We start from the raw sequence: 25596 nt of genomic DNA, 5'->3' as shown, positions 1-25596 counted from the left end.
TTCCTAATCTACCATCTTTATAGGGTCCAGTTAAAAGGAAAGGGAATTCGCTGTCCCTCCCCGTTTAGATAATTGCCCTTAAATGACTGCAAGAGGCTCTTGTGTTCCGAGGAGATTAGAGCCCTGCAGCTATCAATAAACTTTTCTCAGCGAGCGGCCAATCCCGTTATTAGAGAGCGGCTCCGTTTTACTGCACATCCGTCCTGGGCGCGGGGATAAGGGATCGTAAAACGAATTTACAAAACAAAATAGCCGGGACTTTAAGGGCTCAGGGGCTTATATATTTCTTTTTACGTGAACGAACATTTCGTTATCTGCAGGCACGCACACATCTATGCCATGAAAAGTAGCTCAATTTATGCGTTGTGTATGCGGGTACGTATATAAACGCGGATCTCCACAGTCACATCGAGCACACCGCAGGGCCGGCTTTAATTTAAAAACCAAACCAAACAAACAAACAAAACCCACGAAACGATTGCGGAGCGGGCAGGGTCTCCTTCCCTTTGAGATGTCACACTCGGGACAGCCCGGTATTTGCTAGTTTGGCAGAACAGCGGGCTCGGGCTGTCTCCCTCTCGCTGTACGAGCAGAAAGGCCGGCATTTTTTCCGACGTTAATACTTTTTTTCCCCGAATTTTCAGCCTTCCCATCCCCACAGCGGAGCGCTGCGCCGGCAACCCGGCCTTCTTCGCTCCTGCCTAAGATGAGAGCTGGGGCGTGGAGAGGGGCTAGGGGATGCGGAGCGGGACCGGGGAGAGCGGAGCGGGACCGGGGGGACATGGAGCGGGACAGGGGGGGAGCGGAGCGGGACAGGGGAGAGCGGAGCGGGACAGGGGAGAGCGGAGCGGGGCTGGAGGACATGGAGCAGGACGGGGGGGGAGGAGCGCGACAGGGGGACGTGGAGCGGGACAGGGGGGAGCGGAGCGGGGCCGGGGGACGTGGAGCGGGACAGGGGGGAGCGGAGCGGGACAGGGGAGAGCGGAGCGGGACAGGGGGAGCGGAGCGGGGCCGGGGGACGTGGAGCGGGACAGGGGGGAGCGGAGCGGGACAGGGGGGAGCGGAGCGGGGCCGGGGGCCGCGGGGCGGGGCGGGGCGGGGCGGGGCGCGCGGAGCGGTGCCGACGGCAGCCCCGGCCCCGCCCCCCCGCGCGCCGCCGGTGCCGCGGCCAATGGGGCGGCGCGGCCCCGCCCCCCGCGCGCCGGTTGGGCGGAGCCGCCCGCGCGCCGCTTTATCAGGCGGCGCCGCCGCCACAGGGCCGGAGTGTGCCGACGGCTGCCCGCGGCCCCGCGCCCCGGCCCCATGAGCGGCGGCGCTGCTCGCTCCCGGCCGGCGCTGCGGTGGCGACGGCGGGCCGCCCTTGCATGGCCCCGGCTGTGGATATGACCGCCGCGCCCACCGGGGTCCGCAGCGACGAGCTGCCCGCATCCGCCTTCAGCAGTCCCGGCGGTAGCGCGCTCCCCGTCGCGGCGGCGGCGATGGGCGGGGAGGAGGAAAGCGACAAGCCCAAGGTCTCCCCATCCCTCCTGCCGTTCAGCGTGGAGGCGCTCATGGCCGACCACAGGAAGCCGGGAGGCAGGGACGGACCCGAGGGCGCCGGGCCTCCGCCGGGCGCTGGGGCGGCCGCCCGCTCCAGCCTCAGTCCCCGCCTGGGCGCGCTGTCGGCGGAGGCGCCGCCTTCCCCCCTGCCCCTCGGCGGGCACTTCTCCGTCGGGGGCCTGGTCAAGCTGCCCGAAGACACGCTCGTCAAGGCGGAAAGCCCCGAGAAGCAGGAGCGGAGCCCCTGGATGCAAACCCCGCGGTTCTCGCCGCCTCCCGCGAGTAAGTAATGGTCCGGGAGCGGGCGGGATGGGAGCTCTCGGTCGGCTGCGACCTTCCCGTGGGGCCGGGCGGACCGAGGGTAAGGCTGCGCGGGTGGCCGGGGGTTTCCTGTTGCTTTCGCCCTGCCTGCCTCTCCTGGTATATTTTTCCGTGCGGTTCGCACTCTTCTGGGCCGCTTCGGCCCGTCCGAAGTACTGAAGGGATTCGAGAGTGTGTAAAGCCGGAGGATGGCTGCGAACGCACAGGAAAGAGCGGCCGTGCCAGGGTGATATCTTGTGCCAAATGTTAGTTAACAGGGAGGGAAAAGAAAAAGCAACACGGCTTGCCTGTTAAATTGACCTGGGGCTCGAACTAAATACGCAAATCTTGACTCAATACCGCTGAGGTTTACTCAGAAAGTGCCTCAAACAATTCCATAAGGATCCGCGCAGATCGATTTCCTAGAAGCGGGAGTTTTGCGGGCTTCAGCCCCACTGGCTTCTGTCTTAAGTGGTGCATCTCCAAAGTCCGAAGAGCCACAATCAGGTTGTGGTGGTTTTTTTGGGGTTTTTTTTTTTTTTTACTGCTCTAATGCAGAGTGATCTAAATAATTACAAATAACAGCGTGAGAGCCGAAATCAGAAAAGTCCTTTAATAATTTCTAGTGGCTGCGCTGAGTCCGGGTCTGGGCAGTATGAGCTGCCTGCCCTCGGCCTGGCTGCTCTCTCTCCCTGCCTGGGATCCCGTGGAAAGGGATGACGTTGGTCTGAGGCTCTCTAGAGCGTTTGGGGTGCCCTTAGCAAAGCTGCAAACAGAGCTGTTTTCTCCGTCCCTTGGAGATCGGCAGGTTTCCTGACAGGACTTGTGTAGAGTAAAGCAGCGGTTTAATTTATTTAAATTGCAAGCTAAAATTTGCTGTTGCTAAGAAAACCCGGGACAGATGGATGTTGAAGACCCTTAGAAATCTTAAATAAGAGGAGAGGAGCAGACCGGTGAAGAGTGGTAGATAGAGCATGAGTGTCAATTCAAACCTCGTAATTAATTACATGCTTAATCCGGTTCCCAGGGGCCTAATGAAGAGGGTGTGAGACTGAGAAGCCAGCCCGTTTTGTTTATTTTTTTTTCCTGTAATCCAATAAAAAGGACAGGACTATTTTTTTCTTCTTTTTGGAGGGTCATTCCCTTCATGAGCTGGGGTGGTCGTGAAGGCAGGAGGTGCAGGGTGTGTAGGTGTCTGATTCCTACCCTTTGTCGGCTTTTTCTCAGTGGGATCAGAGCTTCCTGATAGGAAGCACCACTCTCTTCTGGAACGGGAGACAGCAATTTTAAGTGTGCCTAGGCAACCCTGGTCATTTTGGAGCAGTTTGCGTCAAGTGGGACCCTATTTCCCCCCTTTCCCCACCTCAGCTGTAGTAGGGTGGGGGCTCTGCAGGCTGTGGGGGTTTGAGCACTGCTAACCAAGGTGTCTCTCCTTCCCCCTCTTCCCCGGCTGCTCCTGGGCACAGGGCGGCTGAGCCCCCCAGCCTGCACCCTGCGCAAGCACAAGACAAACAGGAAGCCCCGGACGCCCTTCACCACGGCGCAGCTTCTGGCCCTCGAGAGGAAGTTTCGGCAGAAGCAGTACCTGTCCATCGCTGAGCGTGCAGAGTTCTCCAGCTCGCTCAGCCTCACCGAGACCCAGGTGAAGATCTGGTTCCAGAACCGCCGTGCCAAGGCCAAGAGGCTCCAGGAGGCCGAGCTGGAGAAGCTGAAGATGGCAGCCAAGCCCATGCTCCCGCCTGCTGCTTTTGGCATCTCCTTCCCACTGGGCGGCCCGGCTGTGGCCGGTGCTTCCCTGTACGGTGCCTCCAGCCCTTTTCAGCGGGCAGGGTTGCCCGTGGCTCCTGTGGGACTGTACACAGCACATGTGGGATACAGCATGTACCACCTCACATAGAGCCTAAGCCGAGCCCAGTCCAGCACTGCTAGCTGCGTGCTGCCGCTGGCTCCACACGCATTCCCACCCTGCTCCTCTGGCTCTTCGATGTGGACTTCCCCATGGACCCTATGGCAGAGACTTCTCCAATCTGGCTCTGCTTGACCTCTCTGCTTCCCCCTGTGATGCTGAGCCCCTACCCCAGCACTGTTCTGATCTCCTCAGCAGTCCTGGGGAGCTGGCAGAAACCTGAGGCATTGCCCCAACTTCTTCCTGGCACAGGATGGTGATGGGCCAACTGTGTCCTGCTTCCCTGGGTCTAACTAACAGCCTGCGGAGAGCCCCCTGCCATGGGGGCAGGAACTGTGGAAGAGAAATGGAAAAGGGGACTGAAAGACAGGACGTTTCTCTTACTTTGTGCAAGGCAAGGTCAAGAGGCAGAAGTATAAAACAGCCTTTCCTGTTCCCATGTAACAGTGCTGTCTGTTACCTGTCTTTGTTCCTCCACCAGCTCCTTTGGAAGGGGCTCTGTGTACTATGTAATATACTGTATATTTGAAATTTTATTATCATTTATATTATAGCTATATTTGTTAAATAAATTAATTTTAAGCTACTGTTTCATGCGGTTTGTTTGCTCCCTCTTTGCCCTCTTGGGGGTGACAGAAGAGACTGAATTTGGGGGATGAGAGAGGGTCTGGCTAAACTAGCTGTTTTCCCTCTTTTCTGAGAGACTTCAGCCTTGGGTGGTGAGACAGCAGCTGAGTTTTCAGCTTTCTGTGCATCCCGGAGCTTTTCTGTCCTCACAGCTGTTTGAGGTTTCCTCCTTTCCCCCCACTGCTTCTTGCCAGCAGTTCTCACCGCATCCCTGCCCTGAAGGTGCATGTGATCGCTGCTGCTTCCCCCAGCGGCTCCGGGATCGGCCGGGTTTACTTAGCCCTAGGAAAGAGAAAAGTTGCTCCTCTCCCTTCCAGGTCCTTGTGTCCTGGCCGCAGCCCCCGATGGCTGTGAAGCCTGGAGGGGTGGCGGGGGTGACATACCGCACATCTCAGTGCCAAGCCTAGCGTGAGATCCAGGGCTTTTCCCAGAGCTCTTTTTTCCAGCCGAGATTATTCGGGGGAACGGAGCACCGGGATTTGGGGCGGTGGGGAGCAGAAGGGGCTGTCGCGGTTCGGCTGGTGGTGAAGAAGGGGATAAAGCACGCTAAGGGCGATGCAGTGGCGGAGCCGGTGGGTCGGCGGATGGGGTGTGGGGACGATGGTGTTGGGCATGACTGCGGGCCCGGCGGCCGGTGGAACCCGCGGGACTGACGGGCGGGATCACTCGGCGCCGTCTCCTGCCCATCCTCGGGCCTTCGAGCCTCGGGCTAGCTCCGCTGGAAACCCGTCCCGGTCGACCATGGCCCCGAGGAAACCGCTGGCGACGGCTGAGGACCCCGCGGAGGAAGTCGTAGCCCCGGCTCCGCGCCTGCCGATCCCGCCAGAACCGGCGCCGCCGCCTCGCCGCATTCCCCTCCGGCTGCGCCCTGAGCCCGCTCAGTGCGCCGCTCCGCCTGGTTTGGTTTGGCGAATCCCTCGGGTAAGGGAGAGCGTTGGGTTCTCCCTTTTTTCTTTTTCTTTTTCTTTTTCTTTTTCTTTTTCTTTTTCTTTTTCTTTTTCTTTTTCTTTTTCTTTTTCTTTTCCTTTTTTTTTTTTCCAATTTCGTGCTTTATCTTTGTGCTCGAGGAATAGCTGCTGAGAAATTGGGACTCTATATTTTTCTTTCTGCCTTTCCCCCCAACCCCCACTCTACTGCTTTCATTTCCAGCAATTTAAAACGTTAAGGTTGAAGCAAAGTTAGAAGGAAAATAATTGCTGTAATGAGGCTCGGCAATCTTCTGCAGGCACTATGGCTCCAGCGAGACTGTAGCTGGGGGCGAGGCGGGACTTTTATCATCTCCTAAATATCAATGATGCTTTCAATAACTCAGCGAAACAACATACCTGAACACAGTCACTTTCTCCAGAGCTCGTTGCTCTAATCCCCCTTCTCATCTCTCGCTCCGCTCTGGCCGCCCAGTCATTTTTGAGCTGGGATGAGTTTGGGGCTTTTGTGGTTGTTTGGTTTTTTTTCTTCTTCTTTTTTTTTTTTTTCCTCTGCTTTTTTTTCCAACCCCTTTGGCTTTCTTTTCCGATCATTTCTTTTCTCTGTGCAAATGACAGTGTCTGTGATCCTGACCCCAGCGCCCAACGCTGCGCTGGAGCGGGAAAGCTCTCTGCCGACTTTTTCCCACATTGTCTCTGGCAGAAAAAGGCTGAATATCTCCAGCTTATCTCGTTCTCTAACTTAGCCTCTATGCGATTAGACCGCGGGTTTGGGGAGATCTAATCGCCCAGGAGGCCGGGTTTATCCTGTAAGGATGCCCTTAAAATCCGAGAGAGATTTTAAACAGCGAGGACTGCCTTGAGCTGGCTCCCCGCAAGCACCGCTCCCCTTTGCCGGCACCTTTGGGCGCTGCGGCGCGGGGCTCCGGGCAAAGCGGGACCCTTTCATCTCTCCGCTTTGTCTCTGTTGTTTTTTGGTTGGTTTGGGTTTTTTTTGGTTTTTTTTTTTTTTTTTTACATTATGTTAACTCGGGATGGATATTCGAAGCGCAGGATTCCTATTGAACATGTCTTTGCTTTAAGTTTTCCCCCTGACCCTTGGGCTAAAGTCCTTGGTTGCTCAATTAAACCCAGATGAGAACAATTAATAACTAAGTAATGACAATAAGTTGGGAATCACACGGATGAACGCTCCATGTGAATAGGAAAAGCTCACACAAAAGAGCAAAAAGGATTTGTCGGCTCTTTTTAAGGGGGAATTGGCTTTTCTTTTTTCTTGCCTCTGGCTTACCAGCAAATAAAACTCACTTTTGTGTCTTTGTCGCCTTAAGGATCTCAGTGGGCAGTTGGAAGTGAGAATGGCTGTTTTCCTTTCAACTTGAGGGTGCTGGCGCCACGCAGCCCCAAGGATAGAGAGTAGCCAAAGCAAAGTTTCCTAATAACTCCCCTCTCCCCCGCCACCCCTCCCCAGTCACGCCGGTACACCCTTCCCCCCCCCTCCGCTTCGATGCATATCTCCACACGCACTCCTAGAGAGCCTCGGCAGACAGACGAGAGAAAGCAGAGGGGCCCCGAGCACATCCACGTCCCACCACGGACTCACAGCCGAGGCTGACTCTGCCGTGGGAAAGCGATAGCGCCTTGGTGCGACACTTTCCACGGAGCGTAGGAAATACAGATCACAGTAGCCAGAGCACGGAGACGAAGCAAACACGTGCAGAAACACATGCAAAATAAAAGAGAAGCCATTTTTCTCTCTTATTCCCACAAAGGAGGGGAACGGCTCCATTACCCGTACACAGGGGCAGCCCTCGGGCACATCTTCCCGGCACCGGCTCCGTGCGAGCTCGAGAGCCCCGTCTAGGAATGCCGCGGGATCGCGCCCGGCTCCGGCTGTGGCAGAGGGGCAGAGTGGCACACAGCGAGGGCTGAGAGCTTAAAAAACAAGGAAAGGCTCTCTTTCAGTTTTAGCTACAGAGAAGGTGACTACCGGGCAAACCTGCTGTGCAAATCGTTGGTTAAACCATACATTTGTCATCTGCTCTGAATTTCTCGTGGTTTTGGGGTTTCTTTCCGAATTCGCTCTTTCACTTGAAACACGAATAGGTGCCCCGTCGAATACTTTATCGAATGTTTTCCGTAGTGCTCAAGCGAATTCAGAGCTTAAAAGATTGCTTTCCAAAATTAGGGCAGGCTAAATTCAACAAGTGAGTTAGGCGCAGCAGCAGCCTCCTGCTGCTCAGGATTGTGCCTGAGAACAGAACCTTAAGAAATCAGAGGCAAAACAGGGAAGCTGCCTAACTTACCCATTGTAAAGGCCAGGGGAAGGGGAGGGGGCGAGTGCTTCTCAGTAGTGCTCATAAGCTTAAATCCAGGCGCATCATTTTGTGTGAATCTCCTGAGTCACATCAAACCTTCTTCCTAAAAGTCTGGGAAGTGAAAAGTCTGTTGAACAAACTGGTTGGACACCTTCAGGAGGAAGTGGGATGCTTGGCACTAACTCTTTAGTACTGCCTGAATTTAGGTAAACAGCTGAACTCAGGTGTTCAGTATGCAAAGTGAAAATACCAATCACCAGCCTATTAGAGACTCAGAGGTAATTGCTCTTCATGTCTTCTAATGATACATTTGATTTTATATTAGACACGGAGGTGGCCAGAGAGAGCAAGAAAAAGCAGCTGCATAAGCAGTCTCAAGACCAGGACACTCCTCAGAGCAGTCATGGGGCCGTCCAAATTAAATCCAGCAGAGTGGTGACTGGTGAGTAAGTCTCCCACTGCTTGGAACATAATATGCTGTACCCAATGAGCTCCTGGATGCAATGAGTTCACTCACTCTCTAGTTCTTCAGAAAAAGCAGGCTGATGTGACTTCTGTGCTGAACTGTAAGGGAGTCCGTGGCAGAGACACCTTCTTCCTGCCTTTCATAGTGCTGCCCCCCCCTATATATCTATATCTATCTGTATCTGTGTCATCTATATCTATACCTTTATCATCTGTATCTATCTATATTTATATGTATCTACAATAGAATATATATATATTCTAACCCAAGGTGTATGTGGACCTCTGAAATTTTCTTTTATTACCTTTTAAGTCTCTCCACACCTTATGTGAAGCACAGTGGTGTCTGTCCCTGGCCTGAGCAATCTGTTCCACAGCAGGGAGCCTAAAAATGAGGCATTTCGATAATGGGCATTGCAACACAGCTCCTTGGGGCTGGCCCGAGGCCCCTTCTGCAACACGGACCCATTGTCTGTCCAGCTCTGCGGCAGGAGAAGCTGGAGGCAGAACCAGAAGCAATAGCTCTGACTCATTTAACTACGAGTTGTAAATTGTAACATGCTGCACAGAGAGACGTGGTAGTGATTCGCTTACAGCAGTAAACCGATCGACTTTAACTCTGCTCCATTGTACTTCTTCATATCAGAGATCTTTTATCCCTCCAGGCTGGATCCGGTTCCCACCCTGCAGTGATTAAAGGGAAAGCGAGGAGGCAGCTACCTGGACCCAGTCTCCCTGGTGTGATCAGGAATGTGCAATAAACCCCCCGTGCAAAGCTCTCCTTTTCATCTGGGGAAGTGGCGCAGCTGAGGATCCCACTGCGCGCGGAGCCAAACTCCTCCCGGACCGGAGTGCCTGGAGCCGGCTCAGCCGTGCGCTGCTGCCCGGTGTGCGACCGAGTCCCCTCGGCCCGCAAACATTCTCGCGGCGGTGTGAACAACACCCTGCATTTCTTCTTGCTTAGCCTGGTAGAAGAGAAACAAATCTCTTGCGTATGTCATACAGCCATCAAACTACCCACTAAAATAGTACAGGCCTTGCTAGTCAGCTGTGAGACAAGCCTTGGGGAGAGAGTTTTGCAGGAGCAATGTTTAAAATCTGAGATTGTTTCTATGTCTTTGTTCCATTTTCATCGAAGCTGGGGCAGACAACCGGGCACTGGGGTCATAGTGATCAGCACCGGACAGACCTGAGGTTCAGGCACCCAGGCAAAAAAAGATGCAGCCCAAACTAAATATTCATTTCACCCTAATTGAGTAATGCTTTTGTTGGGTTTTGTACCAGGCACACAGCAACAGGCAGGGTGGGGTGTGCACATGATGTATATTGGAGAAAGAGGTACCTTATAATGACAAACGCATTCAAAACCTTCTGACCACCACTGTTGCTGCCCAATGTAAGTGTAGAAAGAGAAAGAGCATTCAGGTGAGGCAGTATTTAGACGTCTTGCTATAATTCAGGCTCCATTTGCATGTCAGAGAGAAAGGAAGTGGCAGAATTAGGGAAAGAGATCTGGTAGCAAAGGATGGCAAAAATATGTTAGCTGGAAGATAGTGAGAGGTGCAGGGAAGCTCTCAGGAATGGAGGAAAAGAGAATTATTTCCATAAGACAAGCTGGAGGGAAGGAGCAACTTTCTTTTGATGCAATGTTTTGTGTGCATTGGGCATTATTATGCAAATATCAGCTAACACAAATACCAAAGTAAGGATGCTTTAAAACTCAAGGGGTGATTGCCTTACATTACACTGCATTTAGATGTAAGCCAATGGCCCTGTGCCCATTTACATCAGCAAGGGAGTGGAGGCTCAGAGACTTGCCCTCACATTATGGCAAGCTTGTGTGCATTAGTCCTGGGGAGCATCTGCTCCTCACACTGTACTCACTAAAAGCCATAAATGCTTTTCTAGACCTCGTAATGAGCTTTGGACTTACTGTGAAAACCGAGTCTGTAGTATACCACAAGAAGAGACAGTGGGATGTCATAGATGTTGTCAGTCTGACCAAAGATTTTTCTTTCTGTGACGTTATCAATCTTCTCTTTTGGTAGGAGGCTACATAAACAATACACACTAAATTCTATTTATAAAATAAAATACTGGGTTGGAAAACACAATACATATGGCATGGGACTGGAATAGACACAGAGAGAAACAGAATTCAGTGGTTTTCAAAACAATTTAGCACTTAAAACATTAACTGCCTCGAATTAAGACTATAGGCACCCACCTGAGTATGCAGACTGTATGTTATTGAACAGAAATGTTCTCTATTACCTCTTATCAGGGAACCCAGACTCTGTGAGATGACCATCAGCGGTAAGCCTGTAGTGCCAGAAAGCAGCACAATGTCTCCACAACAGTGATTATATCAGATACCAATGATATCAATATAAATAATAACTCAAATGTGAGCTTCTTTAGTGATTAGCACAGCCACATTCTTTTTAGAGACAGCTTAAGTATTAACTGTGTGTACAAAATCTACATTCAGAAATCTTAGTCATGAGTTTCTAACTCAGATTTTTAAATCAGAGATTACTCAAAGGAGGACTGGCAGTCAAAAGATTCTTCAAGAATAGTTTCTTAAAAATGACTCCACTTTAACTACATTTCTGTCAGCTATGATACCTGAATTAGGATAAACTTTATGGTCTTAATAGCTCAGAATTCGAAAGTAGACCTCCAGACAGTTATCCCTTTAATTCAAGAACACCCGTGCAGGCATGCTAATTTTCCCTCCAAATAATTGTGTATTTCAAGTATATACTCAAATAAATCCATCTCAAAAAACCTGGAAAGCAAATAGAAAGTTGTACAGGGCATATAATAAAATGAGAAAGCTGAGATGGACATGTAATCCTAAATTATTTTTACTCTCTAAAACACCAGGCCGAATTTCTCCAAATGTGATTTTTTTTCCCCTTCCTCAAAGATGGCTTTAATACTAGCCAAGTTTGAAGTTTCTAATGACATTTATTTCTGAGCTATGTATGCATGAGAATTTCTCTTTGCATAGTTGGAGACTGTGATCTTTTTCAAGCTTGCATAATGTTTAACATGACTGAATCAATTTTCAAAACAAAGAAACATGAAAGCATTGAAAAATGCCCAGAACAAGAATGGGCATTTCCATTCCATAAGGAATTTGTTTGGAAAAATTATAGAGTTGTTGGAATTAGAATCTAAGTTTATCTTAAGTTTGCTGGAAGGGAAAGTTATTTTATACGAGACAATTAACCATTGGTTTCAGACTGATCCAAAGCCCAATAAAGTCAGTGGCGTCCTTCCATGGGCTAACTAAGAGGCTTTGGGGCTGACTCATACACTGCAGAGCTCCTCAGAAGATAATAGTTCTACACTGCTTATGTGAAAGTTAAATATAGCCCAATGTTTGTAAGTGTGTGTATGTATTACGATTAATTTAAACCCCTGGTTAAGATTAGGTTACAGTTTCCATTTAATTCATATGCATGTGTTTGTGTTAGTATGCGTGCACATGCAAGGACAGACATCTGTGGACGTGTAAGCACACACATTCAGCTGATGCCATAGAGATGATTGAATCAATATATGCACATGATGGCAAATATCAGCCTTTGCTACAGCAGATATCACCGCTGCCATACATACACTTTGACAGATCTGAACATATGCTTTCAAAACCAGCAGCATCTGTTTACATTGAACTGCAATAAAAACTGAAGGAGGCGTCAGTTAGTATTAGAATTTTATCTTTTCAATGTCCAGAAACAGTTTCTGCGCCTTTGATGTAGGCTGTCAAGCGCTACTGGAAAATTGCATCTCTCTAATTACTGCATTCAGAGCAGAGGAAGGGACATGACTGCCTTGCAGCATTTGTCAGCGGGGACCCTGCGGGGGCTTGCTTTTTGGGTACTGATAAGCAAAGTTAGCTCACATTCAAAAAGCGGTAAAGCAATTCTTGCGTAAAAGGGGAAAAAAACCAGAAGGGGCACTATTTTGGATGATCCAGTTGAAAGCTTTTCTCTGTTGCAGGTATGATTAACCTTTACTTTTACTGGCTGTTTCATTCAGATGAAAATTCCAGCATCCTGTGTGAGTATTTAGCCTGAATATAAACTCAGTGGCAGCACCACCACTGATTATTCAGGTATGAGCGCGTTCAGACCTGTAACGAGCACCTGATTAACCTGTGAAGTGGTTGTATTGTGCCTGAAGATGTGGCTTCACATTTTGAGGCTTTCAGAGGTGGTACTAGTTTATCTGTTCCACATTATCCCTATTCCCCGTTTCTTCCATTGTCCCTAGCCCCATCCCCCTTGGCTATGTGTCACAAAACATTTCATGGCATTTTTAAGCCTGCATCAGTTGCCCGATGAGATTTAGAGCTACGACCTTTGCTGATGGTTGCACTGGCAAAATGGGTGTGGCAAGGGAGAAGTAGTTAGAAAGTCACAGCACACTGAACTCTGTAAGGTGACAATGCCGCCAAGGAAACAGCGGCACTTGCCCCATCACAAAACTCTGTGTTGATATGAAGAGGATATTTTATTTTAAATTCTAATTGCAAATGAAAAATAAGGGCTTATTAAGGCTTGTTTGTGTTCTTCTCCTCCTGTGTAAACAGAAAGGAAGCATTTGTATACTTTAGATATTATATATCTGAAAAAAGATCCAGTCATCAGCTGTGTGCATCCCAAGCATGCACCAGGAGGAAAGGCTGCAAAATAACTGCACCTTTTATAGCATCCTTACCATACTGCGGCAGCATCCAGAGTGGAAGTACTTTAAGGAGATGTCCAGGATGTAAGACAGCCAAGCTCAGCCAGAGAGGAGAGCAAACTCAGCGAAATAAGAACAGAAAAAACCAATGCAAAGGAAAAATAGGCAGTTATCATGCAGTGGAACAGAAGTGAATGTCTAGTGTGTAAACAGAGCAAACACAACCTCCTCCGTGTAGGGATTGCCAAAGTACAGCTGGGGGCAGGGAGGTGGACAGGTAGAAGCACAGCCCTAAAGATGCATTTTACAGTGAACAGCAGCAAGAACACTGCAGAAGACATTGGGTGCATTGTATTGTGTTTGGCAGCAGCATTTATTTCATAGGGGCAAAATAAGTGCAGGAACATAAACATTTGCAAACCATCTATTTTACTGGCAATTCATAGGGAGAACTTGCAGAGTGTTTAATGCTTCCCCAGCCAGGCCCGGGGGACTGAAGGTATTCACACACATTTTAATGAGGAAGACAGGCCAAAAAGGAAATTATCCAATCTCTCCCAGTTGTAAGGTTTTGGCTTTGTGGAAGAGCTGATGGCCACTTGGATTCTGCTTGTCCTGGAGCACAGGTAAACTTCAGGTGCCTACATCTTGGAGAGCAATTTCACATGCTTTCTGCTATCTAAAAGCAGCTGGTGCTCCTGTGTTGGAATACACAGCTTCCTGAAGGCATAACACCACCTCCTAACAGCCAGAAACTCAGCAGCTACATGACTCTCTCCCAAGGAAGCTCAGCTCACAGTGAGCATGTGAAGGCACTCAACTTGCACTCTTGTTCCTGGGAAGTGCTGAATTCCACATCAGGCAGGTCAGTCAGCATCACTCTCTTAAAAATTTACAGCTGGAACAGAACACAGCAGCCCTAGGTGAGACCAAGCAGGGTTCCCCTCTACAAAGAGTTCAAAGCCAACACATCCACCTCCCAGGGCAACATCCTCTTCCCCCTCTGGGGCTTGAAGAATTGCCCCTTTCTCCCATGGGAGCCATGTGCCTCTGCAGCACACAGAGCACAGCCAAGGGTTTCTCAGGGTGAACAAGGAACAGGAGAAACCTGGCTCTGCTTTAATGCTCTGGCGAGCAGTTACCTGATAGAAAATGCATAGGTAATTTCTGTGTCAGGGTCCCGAGGGTGGCAGAAGGCCTTTTTAGTCTTTAGAGATGCCTGCTTCTCACTTACTGACCACACTGAGCATCTGTAAACCATCTGCTTTAGGTGCTCTAAAACATATCGAGAGACCAAAATAAGTTCTCTTTAGACAACACCTTCATTCAGTGTCCCGAGATGGTAGTTGAGTGCAAGCCCCTTTTTTTTTGCGTATTTCCTGTGTATACTTATTGCATCTATGAAACATTGAAATTAGAGAGAAACTCAGACATGAAGAGAGTTACACTGTGTTCCTTTCACTTCTCCATTTCATTCCACCTCTCCATTTATTATCCATCAATTTTGGGTAGGTCCTGAGTGCATTTGAACCCATAATTGTGTCCATGCACTTGTTGTAGAATATATAGTTGTTAGAACATTCAATAACATGTAATTGCTTTTTACTATTCATTTGCCTTTTCTTTTAAATGGGAATTTGTATATGTGTCATACTTGGCTCCAGTCCTGCAAACACTTGTACCCACGAATAACTTTACCCACACTAGGAGCTCCACGGATCACAGCTTCTCTCTCACCCACTGAATTATATGAAGTTACTCATGCAGTTAAATTACTCATAAGCATATGTGCTTGCTGGATCAGGGCTTCTCCATATAAGATTGATCTTTATAATTAATTTAAGACACCTGTATATTTTTTTTAGATAAAGGAAGTAAATCCTTGGAAAGTGGTAATAAACTTTGGAGCTGCACTTAGTGCAATAAAATGCTTCTTTTTTTTATTAATTTATATCTGTTTTTCTGATTTGACACTCTAAAACCAAAATAACTCAGACATACTCTAAACCATTTTATAAAATAATGTATTTAATACTTAATAATTTTATACAGTAGAGCAACTTGATAGGGTTTCTTTAAACAGCATAACAAGGTAAGAACATTATCTTAAAAGCTATGTCAGCAGAAACTACCATTTTATGCTTCCTGTTAGCCCACACACAAATACCTCAGACTTTGATCCCCAAACCTTTGCCAACTGGGCACCCTGCTAAGTGCCCTCAAGTGTAGAGGGCCTTAGAACAAAGAATGATCAGGACCTTGGATCTGAAGATCCACTAGTCTTAAAAGTGCTGGTTTAAAGTAATTTTTTATTTTCCTTTTCACTAAAATCTTCTGTAACTCTCTTTGAATGGAATACTAGTTCAAACACCTGTAAAAACCTGTGACTGACACATAATTTGTTTTCTGGAAGGGAACAGCTTGCCTTTTCAAAAGAGACCTCAGAGCATTTTGTTTGAACCTCTACACCATTTTCCTTTCAGGCATGAAATTGCAAGCCAAACATTTCTACACACTTCTAGCTATCAGAAGGAGCAGAACTGGAAATATCCAAGCTGTGGAACTTTTCCCTGCTGTGGGTCAAATAGTTTAGCATCCTCACAGAGGTAGATGGATGTTTTACTGTGAATCACAGCCCAAGTCCAGAGGACATTTCTCGGTCATCTACCCACCATTGACCTGAGAGTTCACTCGCAGCTCTCCTTTCCTGATCCTTGTCCTGACCCATGCCCTGTCCTGCTCCTCACCACTGTCTCTGCTTCATCTTGGGCATTGCACTTGGCTGGGTGGATGTGCTGGTTTGGTTTGATTCTCCTTGGGGAATTTTGCTGTCATAAATGGCCATGAGCACCATCTGTAAGTGCATGTTCCCAACTCTGGTGAGATTTCCAGAGGAGAGCAGCCATGGCACTTCTGCCACCCCCTGCCTGCTCATGGCACTTCTCTGCCTGTGTGACCAGACTTACCACATCCCTGTGCTGTGTCGTGGGCACTAACCAAGGCTGCAGCCTTTACTAGAATGCACCTCCTGTTCCTGGCTTGTTGCCCATTTTCTCTCCAGTTCTTCCTCTTCTCACAACCTTGCTCTTCTGCTGTCTGAATGCATCCACATGCAGGTGGCATTTGCATGTATCAGGATGCAAGTTGTTGCTGCAGTGGCATGGCTGCTGCAGCTCCAGGCTTGGCCATCAGCTTCCTGCACCTGCTTCTCCTCAACCAGGGACCGCTCAGTTCTACAGCATCCCTTGCCATGCCAGATCAGACCTCCCTTAGCCATTTCATCCCTGGTAATGCCTGCTCCCACCTCAACTCCCTTTCCTTTCCTGATTCCTTAAAGTACACTTTTGTCCCCAAAACAGACATTCCCAGGATTAGCTACACAACTGGTTCTCCTTTGCTGCCAGCTCGCTTGTGTCACCAGTGTCCCACACTCTCTAACACCTGACATGGATTTCACTGGGGTCGTTTGTGAACGAAGTGGGCCTAGGAGCCCTGCAGGAAAATCAGATGGAAACAAATGTTCACAGCTTTCTAGAAATTGGTGTCAGCTCCCTGATACAGAGAGTTTTACAGCTCTATAAATCAGGCTGAAAATGTAACCAGAAGCCCTGTTAGCTTTCTGTTTCTTTTAGCACATCCGTTTCTTGTAAAATTCCGATTAGAGGGACTGGTCTCTGTAGAAATCATTCACTCCAAACCCAACAGGGCTATAAATCAAAGCACTACAAATCACCACAATTTGCAGATTTTGGGTTTCATCATTTTATTGCTTTTGAAGAAGTTATGTAAATGTTCTTGGAGAATATTGACCCTTGCATCCTCTGTCATATCTGGGATGAGGAAGAAAAAAAAGTGTTTTCTGAAAACCAGGTATCTCATTCATACAGGTACTCCTAACCTATTTCTCTAAGGGATCAGATCCAGAGTGCTTTCTCAAGTGAAGAATCTCATCAAAATTAATGATACTACTCCCATAACTTGGAGCTAGATGAATAATAATTTTCTTCCGAAAGAAACAAAAAGAGAGTAGAATTTTACAAGAGACTCTGTGTGGAAAAAAAAAAGTGATTCCCTGATGATTGTGTGTATAACACCATTTATGACTCCACTGTCCCAGCCTGGGTTTGGCTGAACAAGATGATGATTATCTGCTCCAGCAGGCAAACATTTCATCACCTCCCAGTATGAATGACAAAACTGTTCCCAACAAATTTTGCCCACCCGGTGACAGTAAATCCAATCTGGGCTTGCAGATTCCAGATATCTCTGAACTGAGTCACACTGGTCTGCTGCAATGCATCAGACCCCACAGTGACCACAGCTGTGATTTGAACAATATGGAGAAGAGTCAGGTTCTGTGCAGCACTTTGAGGGGCTCCTCAAAGTGGAAAGCTTGTAAGGATCTCTTACCCACCTACTTCCTGAAGTCCAGGGGTTTCAGCAGACTTGGAGCTTCTTAAAACAACAGGTTTCTCTTCATCATCCAGTTCACCTTATTAGTCACAAAGTGCTGGGAACTTCTGCAGATCACAAAGATCAGGGAAAAAAATAAACGCTACAAGGAAAAATATCTTTTGCTGCAGACTGAAAGCATGAAATTATTCTTTTAGATTTAGTGATACAGCAACAATATGTCATTTATCAGGAATAAATTTAATTCCTGTGGATTTATAATTGTACTGTTGGTATCTGAGAGCTACAGTAGGGATCAGATGCCCACTGAACAAGCTGTTATATAGCACAAGATGCTATACGGCACAGAAGAAAAAAGATAGTCCTTTCCCTTGAAGGCTCATAAGTCTTTGCATTGCCTTTACTGGAACAACAGCAACTTTAGACTATTCATTATTATATGCAGATAACCTATACTGTAAGGAGAACATTTTCAAAGGCACAAAAAAGTGTAGGCATTTGACTCCCATGACACTCAGTGGGATTCTTAATAGTTATTTGCCTGTGGTACCTTTAAAAAGGACTGCCCAGGCACCTAAGTGGCATGATCACATCATTCGAAAGTTCATTTAAGTATCGGAAAAAATTCATAGAAATGGGACATATATTTCAAAATCACTTTTTTTGACACACTAAACTTTTAAATTCAGCTTAGTGCTTAAACAGATCCATTGTTTTTATTACATAGCCTATAAAGCCAATTAAAGTAATTAAATGGAAATTGGAGAGTATTTTAAAGGCTGGTTTAAGATTCCTCTTTGAGCACTGGAGCTTAGTGTTACAGTAGGACACCATCTGCTGTCCAAGCAGGGTCCGACTCCGCTGCCTCAGCAGCCACATCCCACCTATAAAAACAACATGCCCTGTATTATCTTAGTAATGCTTTTGCTAACCAAATTCCCCTTCAGATTTGTGAGTCTGTGTTGTATTTTATTTAGGACAGCCGTTTGAATTTGGTCTTTTTTCCCCTTATGTGGTAGGAATACATAACATGAGAATTTCTTCACAAAAATGATGTTTGCAGTAAAAATGTTGTGCAGGTACTCAGGGTGTTGAGAAATAAATGCTGTAAAAGGAAATAAAGAATAATACTTCAAATCTTGCATTTGTAAACAAATTGTGTGGACATTACTGGTTACTCTACTGTAAGACTAGCAAGGCACAGCCAGCTGGGTGCAATGCAAGCAGTTTATCAGTGACTGTACACTGAAGGTGCTCTTCCCATCCCTGCCCAGCTCTCAGGGGAGATCTGAGGCCTTGCTGGCACAGCTGCCAGTTACTGTTAATTTTAATGGAGATTTCCACACTGTGGCCACCTTACATCTGGAAACTGAGCTGAAACTATCTACTTATTTTGCACAGGTCACTGAAGTGATTGCTAGGCGGCAAAGTTTTTGGGTTGCTGTCAACACGGAGAACTTCTGAGGTGACCTTGCTGTGGGAAATTCCACATCCCTTTACAGGTCTCCTGCCTGTAGTAAATTAGTCTCAGGCTTTGAAGGTGGATTCTCAGGCCCAATTATACCTGTTGACAATCTCTATAAAAGTTGTTTCTTTGCTTCCACAATTGTATGCCTTCATTTCTTCTCTACATTTCCCTCTAGAAAGAGGGAAATTTTCTTAAAAATTATTCCTATTTTCCATTGTTTCAAAATTGTTTTTCTGTTCATGTTGCTCAAAATGCCAACACTACTGCAGAAGAAAAAGCTTGGATTGGTGTATCATATCATAAAAACAATGTAGTAGAGATATCAGAACGATAGGTAAGTTGCAGTTTGAGTCAGTATAGAAAAGCTGTGGCCAGGAATCAGAAAAAGGTACGCAGGAAAATGTTGTTGGGATCACTGTATGTAGACTAGGGGCCTCAACAGTGTCTGTAGATCATATTCCTCCTCCCTTAGGCCTACATAATTAGAGCTTTGGGTTGGCTGAAGTGACAAAGTTGGGAATAAAATTGCCTTTAATTCCTCAATTAAGCCAGCGGGCAATTAGTGAATGATTTTCCTGCATCTCTCTGGAGGGTCCTATATTTCTGTACTGCCTGTATTGGAAACCTCAGTCTGACGATTCAGTCAGAGGGGGTGCATTTAGGTCTCAGTGTGCAGTGAGACATAGACACATCTGAGACTTTAAGAAGCTATACAAAATTAATATTTTGCCTCTTTTGAGAATCATCTGGGCACTTTTCTATTTACGAAACACTCTTACAGGACAAAAGGTTTGGCCAATGTGCAAATTGCCTCTTCCATTTTCTTGTCTGTCTCCAGCAAGAGTGGCATATACAAAATGGGTCATGGAGCAGTAGTTTATCAGAACTAAGCATTGCCACTCCCAGCCCCTTTAGCTGTTAGTCTGGAGTAATGGATCATACACCATTCTCTCCCTGACAACAAAAAGAGAAGTCCTATAAATCAGATTAAGGTCAGTTCTGTAGCACAGAGTTCAATAAAATTATTGGATTCTTCTTATTTTTACTATTTCCTAAATTTCACCATTAAAATCATTGTTTCTAGTAGAGGGCTTCTTCCTGATGGATTATCCTGTTATATCTGTGTTACATTAACAGACTTGGATGCAATAGTCCAATACATAAGCTTTCTGTGTAAGTAATTTTCCATCTGCCTGCCATTCCCAGTCTTGAGTCAAGGAGGCTTCTGGAAGATGTCCTAGAGGCCTCGAACATGTCAAATGCTCCTTAGTGAGGAAGGGAAAAAGTGCTTCTCTGTCTGCTAAAATAAGTGATGAGCTTAAATTTCCTAGTTTAGTGGGATATTGGGGGGAAAAAAAGTCTAATGGTAAAGACAGAAAAATGACAGAAACAAATTACTAAGGAAATGTGCACTGTCCATAACTAGAAATTCCTTAAGGACAGGGAAACAAGCATCTATCAAGACTTGACTTAAATTTGATCCTGCATTTGAGAGGAGGAGGGGAGGGTGAACTAAATAACTTTTTAAGTTTCTTTTAATTTTTGGTGATCCTGTGGTAGTCCCTCTATGGTGACATTGTCCAAGATGAGTGGAAGGGGAGCAGGATACAGTGCAGAGGCTGCCCCTTGCTCCTGCCTTTCCATGGGCCTCTCTGTCTTGGGTCTCCTTGCCTCTGCAGCCATGAGAGCTCCAGAGGCAGTGTCAAGCTGAAGGCTTGTCATCACGGGAAAGCTTCACCAGTTATTCCTGCACCATGGCTCCAAGTGTAGCTGTATTGTTACACTGCTGTCTGGGGAGATGCTTGCTCTGCGATAAGAGTCAGTTTCTTTTGGCTTTAAATGCATTTAGTTTCCAAAGTGACATCGGGGAACAGTGTTGTTCTGAACAGAGCCAGGGGGTTGAACAGAGCATGGGCTGAACAACCGCTGTGGGATTTGGCTCTCGTCACATCTTGCGGCTGTTGGCATCTTGCAGCTCTTTGCCTTTTCCCTCGTGGGTCAATGGCAGCTTTCAGCATAGAGCCCTGCTTTCACCCCCCAGTTCTCACAGCATAAGATAACACAGTCAATCCTGGGAAAAAAGATCCTTCCACAACACAGTGAAGTAGTACAGCAATAGATGACATCAGAAAAGGGTATAGGTTTGAGTTCCTTCCTCAGTTCCCTTGTGCCAGATCATGTTGTCCTCCCTCTGCACACCCAGGCCATTACAGGGCTATCCCAAGGCCAAAAGCCCCTCAGACACCCCCCCAGCTCTCCTTTCCATCTGCAGGGGAGCACAGGGAGTGTTCACGCCCGCTAGGGTTCATGCAGGTTGGCTGTCACTGAGCCCTGCCTAGTACATTTTTATCTTGCCCCACTCTCTGATTCCTCTTGCTTCCATCCCCACAGCTTTCCTCCTGTGTTCCCCAGCCTGCAGCTTATTTTGACGATTTGACTAGAACTTCTGCAGTACATTAATTTCATATCAGCCCTCTATACAGGGAGGAATTTTGTCCAAGTGAGGTGATTAATTCAAATGAATTCTGTCTTTCCAGTGCTATATAGCAAATGACTTCATGCTATCAGTGTTAGCAGCAGCCTAGTAACCTTTCTTGATGGTAAATCCCACAGAAGAGGGATATTAATAGCATAAAAAGCAGGAGTGGTCATGGAGTTCGAGTTCAGAAGGATGATTTTTCCTCAGTCCTAAGCAGGCATGCTTGACCACACAGTGCCTGAGCACACAGCGAGGGCCCCCCACCTGGACTTGTTACCATCAACAAGCACATGCAAAGCTCAGAACTCATGGCCTCATTCTCCACAGCATCCAGTACAGGTTATGTGAAATATTAAAATATGTAATTTTAAATGCATGCTTTTTATTGCTTTATAACTAAGAAACCAGATCTTTTCCCACTGACTCTCTCTGCAACTTTTCCCTGTTCTCATATCCCATGTGGCTCTTAAGTGCGCAAAGGCACCAGTATTAAAGTTTATAAGATATTTATATAAATCAGATGGTTGGTGAGTATTAAATCTGATTTTTCTCAATAACCTGAGGGGGAATATTAAAATATTAAGATTGTTTGAATTTTTTAAACAAAACGGAGCTTTTGAATAGTTTAGTCCAAAGCCTCAGCTCTTGTACTCAAATGTAAACTGGCTGAGGACAGAACTCTTGAAGTTTTAATCTTGTTACTCACATCCAGTGAGACAAAAGGAGGGCTTAATAGAAAGCCTATTCTCAAAAATCACAAACAGGCTAACATGGAAAAATGAATTTTAACTTCTGTTTTCATCATAGGATTTTTGTCGTGAGAAGGGCACATATCTAGTTCTAAATAACTGATGTCATAATACAAAAATTACCATCAAAATTGCCTCATGGCATTGCCAGTCTTTACTTTTGTATTAATAACTTCAATATAATTGTGAGATTTTCCCATTTTTTTTCCAATTTCAGCAAAACTTCTTCTCAGGCTCTTGATAAAGCACTTCTAGGACCTCCTCCTGATACTGTTTTCTGTCTTTACCTGATTGTGTTGTGAACCAACACTTAGCATTGTGGATCAGTACACTCAAAACCTCCTGGTTCTTTTTTAAATATGAAAACAGCAGTTGCTTTTGGGAGGACACATTATTGCTTCTAACTTGTGCAAGGGTGACAGACTACAGCTGGATTACAGGGAGCTGTGTAGGCAAATGGAATGTTTGCTCTTTGCTTTAGGCTCTGATTAGGTCAATTCTTGTGACAGAGTTATTCCTGCAAACCCACAATTACTGCTAGGCTGAGTTTTCTGGAAAAAGAGATTTCTTTGCATGCTGTCTGACCATCCCATTGCAGGACTGATGGGTATTGGTTTGGGTGTAGGCAAGTAAGGCAAGTTGCAAAAAGAATGTACTTAGATTCTACACTACTGTTTTTTCCATAGCTGAGAAATCAACCTCTGGCCCATATGTCTGGGCAAAGAAACAGATATACTACTGTGGGAAATGAACACTGGCATCAGAAGAAGCAGGAAACCATATACTGAGAAAGGTGACATTTTTGTTATAGCTGTATTTGTTAATATTTATGCTTCAGGCTTCATTTTATACTTCATTTTACAAAATGAAAACCAAACATATTAAGGATGAAAAAGATTTGAGTTCTTTGCCTTTTTGAGCTGCTACTTGAATTAGTTCTTGCTATAGCTTTTAAGAACTGTATTTTAGGAATGTAGAGAACACCAGCAAGTAAACAAATACACTTTAAATCAAATAATTGCAATATTATTCCTGATATTTACAATATCTTGACTTTAAATTTTATGCTAGAACAGCTGCAGAACTTTTGGGGGCAAAGAGTAATTCTTAGTCATATGGCCAAACAACGCACAAGAAGTGATTTGTCTTCTGAGATAACAGATTTTTAAAAATAACCTCAGAACACATGAAATAAGGCTTAAATGCCATTATGACAAAAGACACTTAAGCTACTGATAATCATCCTGTGTATATTTGCACTCCACATGTTTATATGACAGACAGGTCTAGACTTGCTTCAATTACCTTTTCAGCATGTTTTTGAATACTGTTAATGCTATGAAAAATGTTATATATGTAAGTAAAAAACCCCTGTAAGTGAAAAGGGTACGTCCGTCATCATTATTGTTGGCCCTTGTCAAAAACAAATCTTGTTAAAGTATGTAAGTGATTTTTTAAATTAGAGGTGAAAGAAACCTATTAAATCATTTTGTTCACCATCACAAACTGGGCATGCTGCCATTATATTTTATCTAGAAGAAAATGTTAATTCACTGATTCATAACAGGTACCCTTTTCAGCCTCAAATGGTGTTCTTTCCTCTAATGCTTTTCTTTTTCTAGTAACACTGTGGAGATCACAGTCTGATTTGATCACCTGGAAGGTGTTCTCAAGATACATTCCAATAATACCCCTAATAATAATTACAGGTCTACCTAGATTAGTTTTTAATCAAATTTGGGTCCTCATGGTGATGACTAAGGAAGATCTTGTACAGAAGTTGTCTGGCTCCCAGAAGTCTGGATTTAAGACCAGGTTTGTCTACAAGCACTCGGTGTGGCTCTGAAGAGCTCATTGAATTTTGCTGTTCTCTAGTGTCAATAATAACTCTTTACCGACCTTCACTGAAGAGGCAACAGAATTAACTCAGGTGCCATGGGGGCCTTCAGAGACTCTCTGTTGGTTATACAGAGTCTCTAATTCTTTATTATGTAAAAGCTGGTAAAACCTGCTACTTCATCCCCAGGAGGATGACTCCTACAATTTAAATCTATCTGAGCACAAAAAAGTTCCTTTCCTACCCAAAGAAAGCAGGAGAGTTTGCCGATTCGCAGTATGGATCTCTACAGTGCTAAAACAGGAAATGAAGTGATGGGAATTACGTGAATCATGTAGGTTGAGTCTAATACTTTGTTTCTAAAAACCTAGGAAAAAAATCATGAAACAGTGGTCTGTCTTATGCTCATAAAGATTTATAATTCTGTTTCTTCAGAAGAGGAAATCCTATAAACACCATCTTTACATTTGTAAAGCGACACATGTGAACACATTCTGTGATGCTTTTTGATCAAGTGCAGGACTTTGAACTGCTCATAATGATTAATTCACCATCTTTTTGATGAAGAGATTCTAATTTCAGCTGAAATTCATAGAGTCATAGAATGGTTTGAGTTGGATGGACCTTCAAGACCTTCAAGATCATCTAGTTCCATGAGCAGGGACACCTTCCACTCAGTCAGGTTGCTCAGCACCTCATCCAACCTGGCCTTGGACACTTCCAGGGATGGGGCTTTTACAACTTCTCTGGGCAACCTGTTCCAGTGCCTCACCATCCTTAAGTAAAGAATTTCCTACCTGTGTGTGGTAAAGAACATTAGTGGATGAAAATGTCAATTGCACACTGTTCAATTGCTTCTTCACAAACCTTATTCCTATACCACCAAACATCAATTCAGCTGAATTTTTTGTTTTATTATCAAACATTTACTTATTGCCAGCTTTTCAAGACAGACAAAATGCTATCATAATGGGAACTACTACAGACACAGACTATATGGGCATGAAAAAATTAAGCTGTATTGGTGTTTTATCAGTTTTTTCTGGTTCTACCAGAATCTGCAGAAATTATTTTGGAAAAAGAAAGACTGAATAATTTCAGACTTTTCTGAACTTTAGGGTGTGTTAATTTTCCTTTATGTCAATGTGGCTCTTGGTTTCTCTTGATTATTATATATTCAAGCTTGTCATCACTGTCAGAGTAAACAAGTGACCCAATTCAGCTTGATCTTCACCTTTCACCCATGTAAAATTTCAAAAGGAGACTCATTGTTTTTGCATGTGTCGTAACCCTGTAATTATGAAAAAATTCAGTAGCAAATTACTTCCATGGCTTTTCCCCTCCATTCTCAGCAGTTGAAAGCATTCCTTCAAGAGACATTAAATAGTCTCAATTTCCCTGTTCTTCTGAGGATACTATACTAATGAAAATATACACTAAAGATTTTTTCTGAGAAAAACTGGTAAAGTCAGTGGAAGTAAATCATTGACCGCTAACAGTTACAATTTGGCATACATTCCTTTTATTTCTCAACACCTCATTAATGTTGGAAAGGTACACACTGGGGAACACCTCACAACTTTGAAGAAGATCCTGCATGCACAAAAAGTGTCTAACTGTCTAATGCAATGGTAATTCCAGGTTCCTAGAGCCAGATTGTCATATATTGCTGTTGCTGTCATAGTATGGGGAAATAGTGTGGAAAAATAGTGGATCAAATTACAGAACATGTCAACATATGTCCTGTGAAATAAGTGGTGTGATAAAATGCTAGGAACTTGATGCCAGTCTCTACCATATTCTATCAACCACCAAAAGAAATTAACCTAAACTTAAATGCATATGTTAGGAAATACTGTCACTGGTTG

The 25596-nt window shown here is 45.5% G+C and overlaps 1 protein-coding gene across 1 annotated transcript; it reads left to right on the top strand.

The window, feature by feature from the left end:
- The first annotated feature begins 1285 nt into the window (after nucleotides 1–1285).
- On the top strand, nucleotides 1286–4332 carry MSX1 (msh homeobox 1). Its single transcript, XM_048305226.1, has 2 exons — nucleotides 1286–1821; nucleotides 3306–4332. The coding sequence occupies exons 1-2, from the start codon at nucleotides 1365–1367 to the stop codon at nucleotides 3734–3736; spliced, it is 888 nt and encodes a 295-aa protein (XP_048161183.1). The 5' UTR covers nucleotides 1286–1364; the 3' UTR covers nucleotides 3737–4332.
- Nucleotides 4333–25596: the final 21264 nt, after the last annotated feature.

The sequence above is a fragment of the Corvus hawaiiensis genome, chromosome 5, assembly GCF_020740725.1.
Source record: "Corvus hawaiiensis isolate bCorHaw1 chromosome 5, bCorHaw1.pri.cur, whole genome shotgun sequence".
Taxonomy (NCBI): domain Eukaryota; kingdom Metazoa; phylum Chordata; class Aves; order Passeriformes; family Corvidae; genus Corvus; species Corvus hawaiiensis.
The sequence above is the reverse complement of the archived record's forward strand: the minus strand, read 5'-3'. Positions and strand labels throughout refer to the sequence as shown.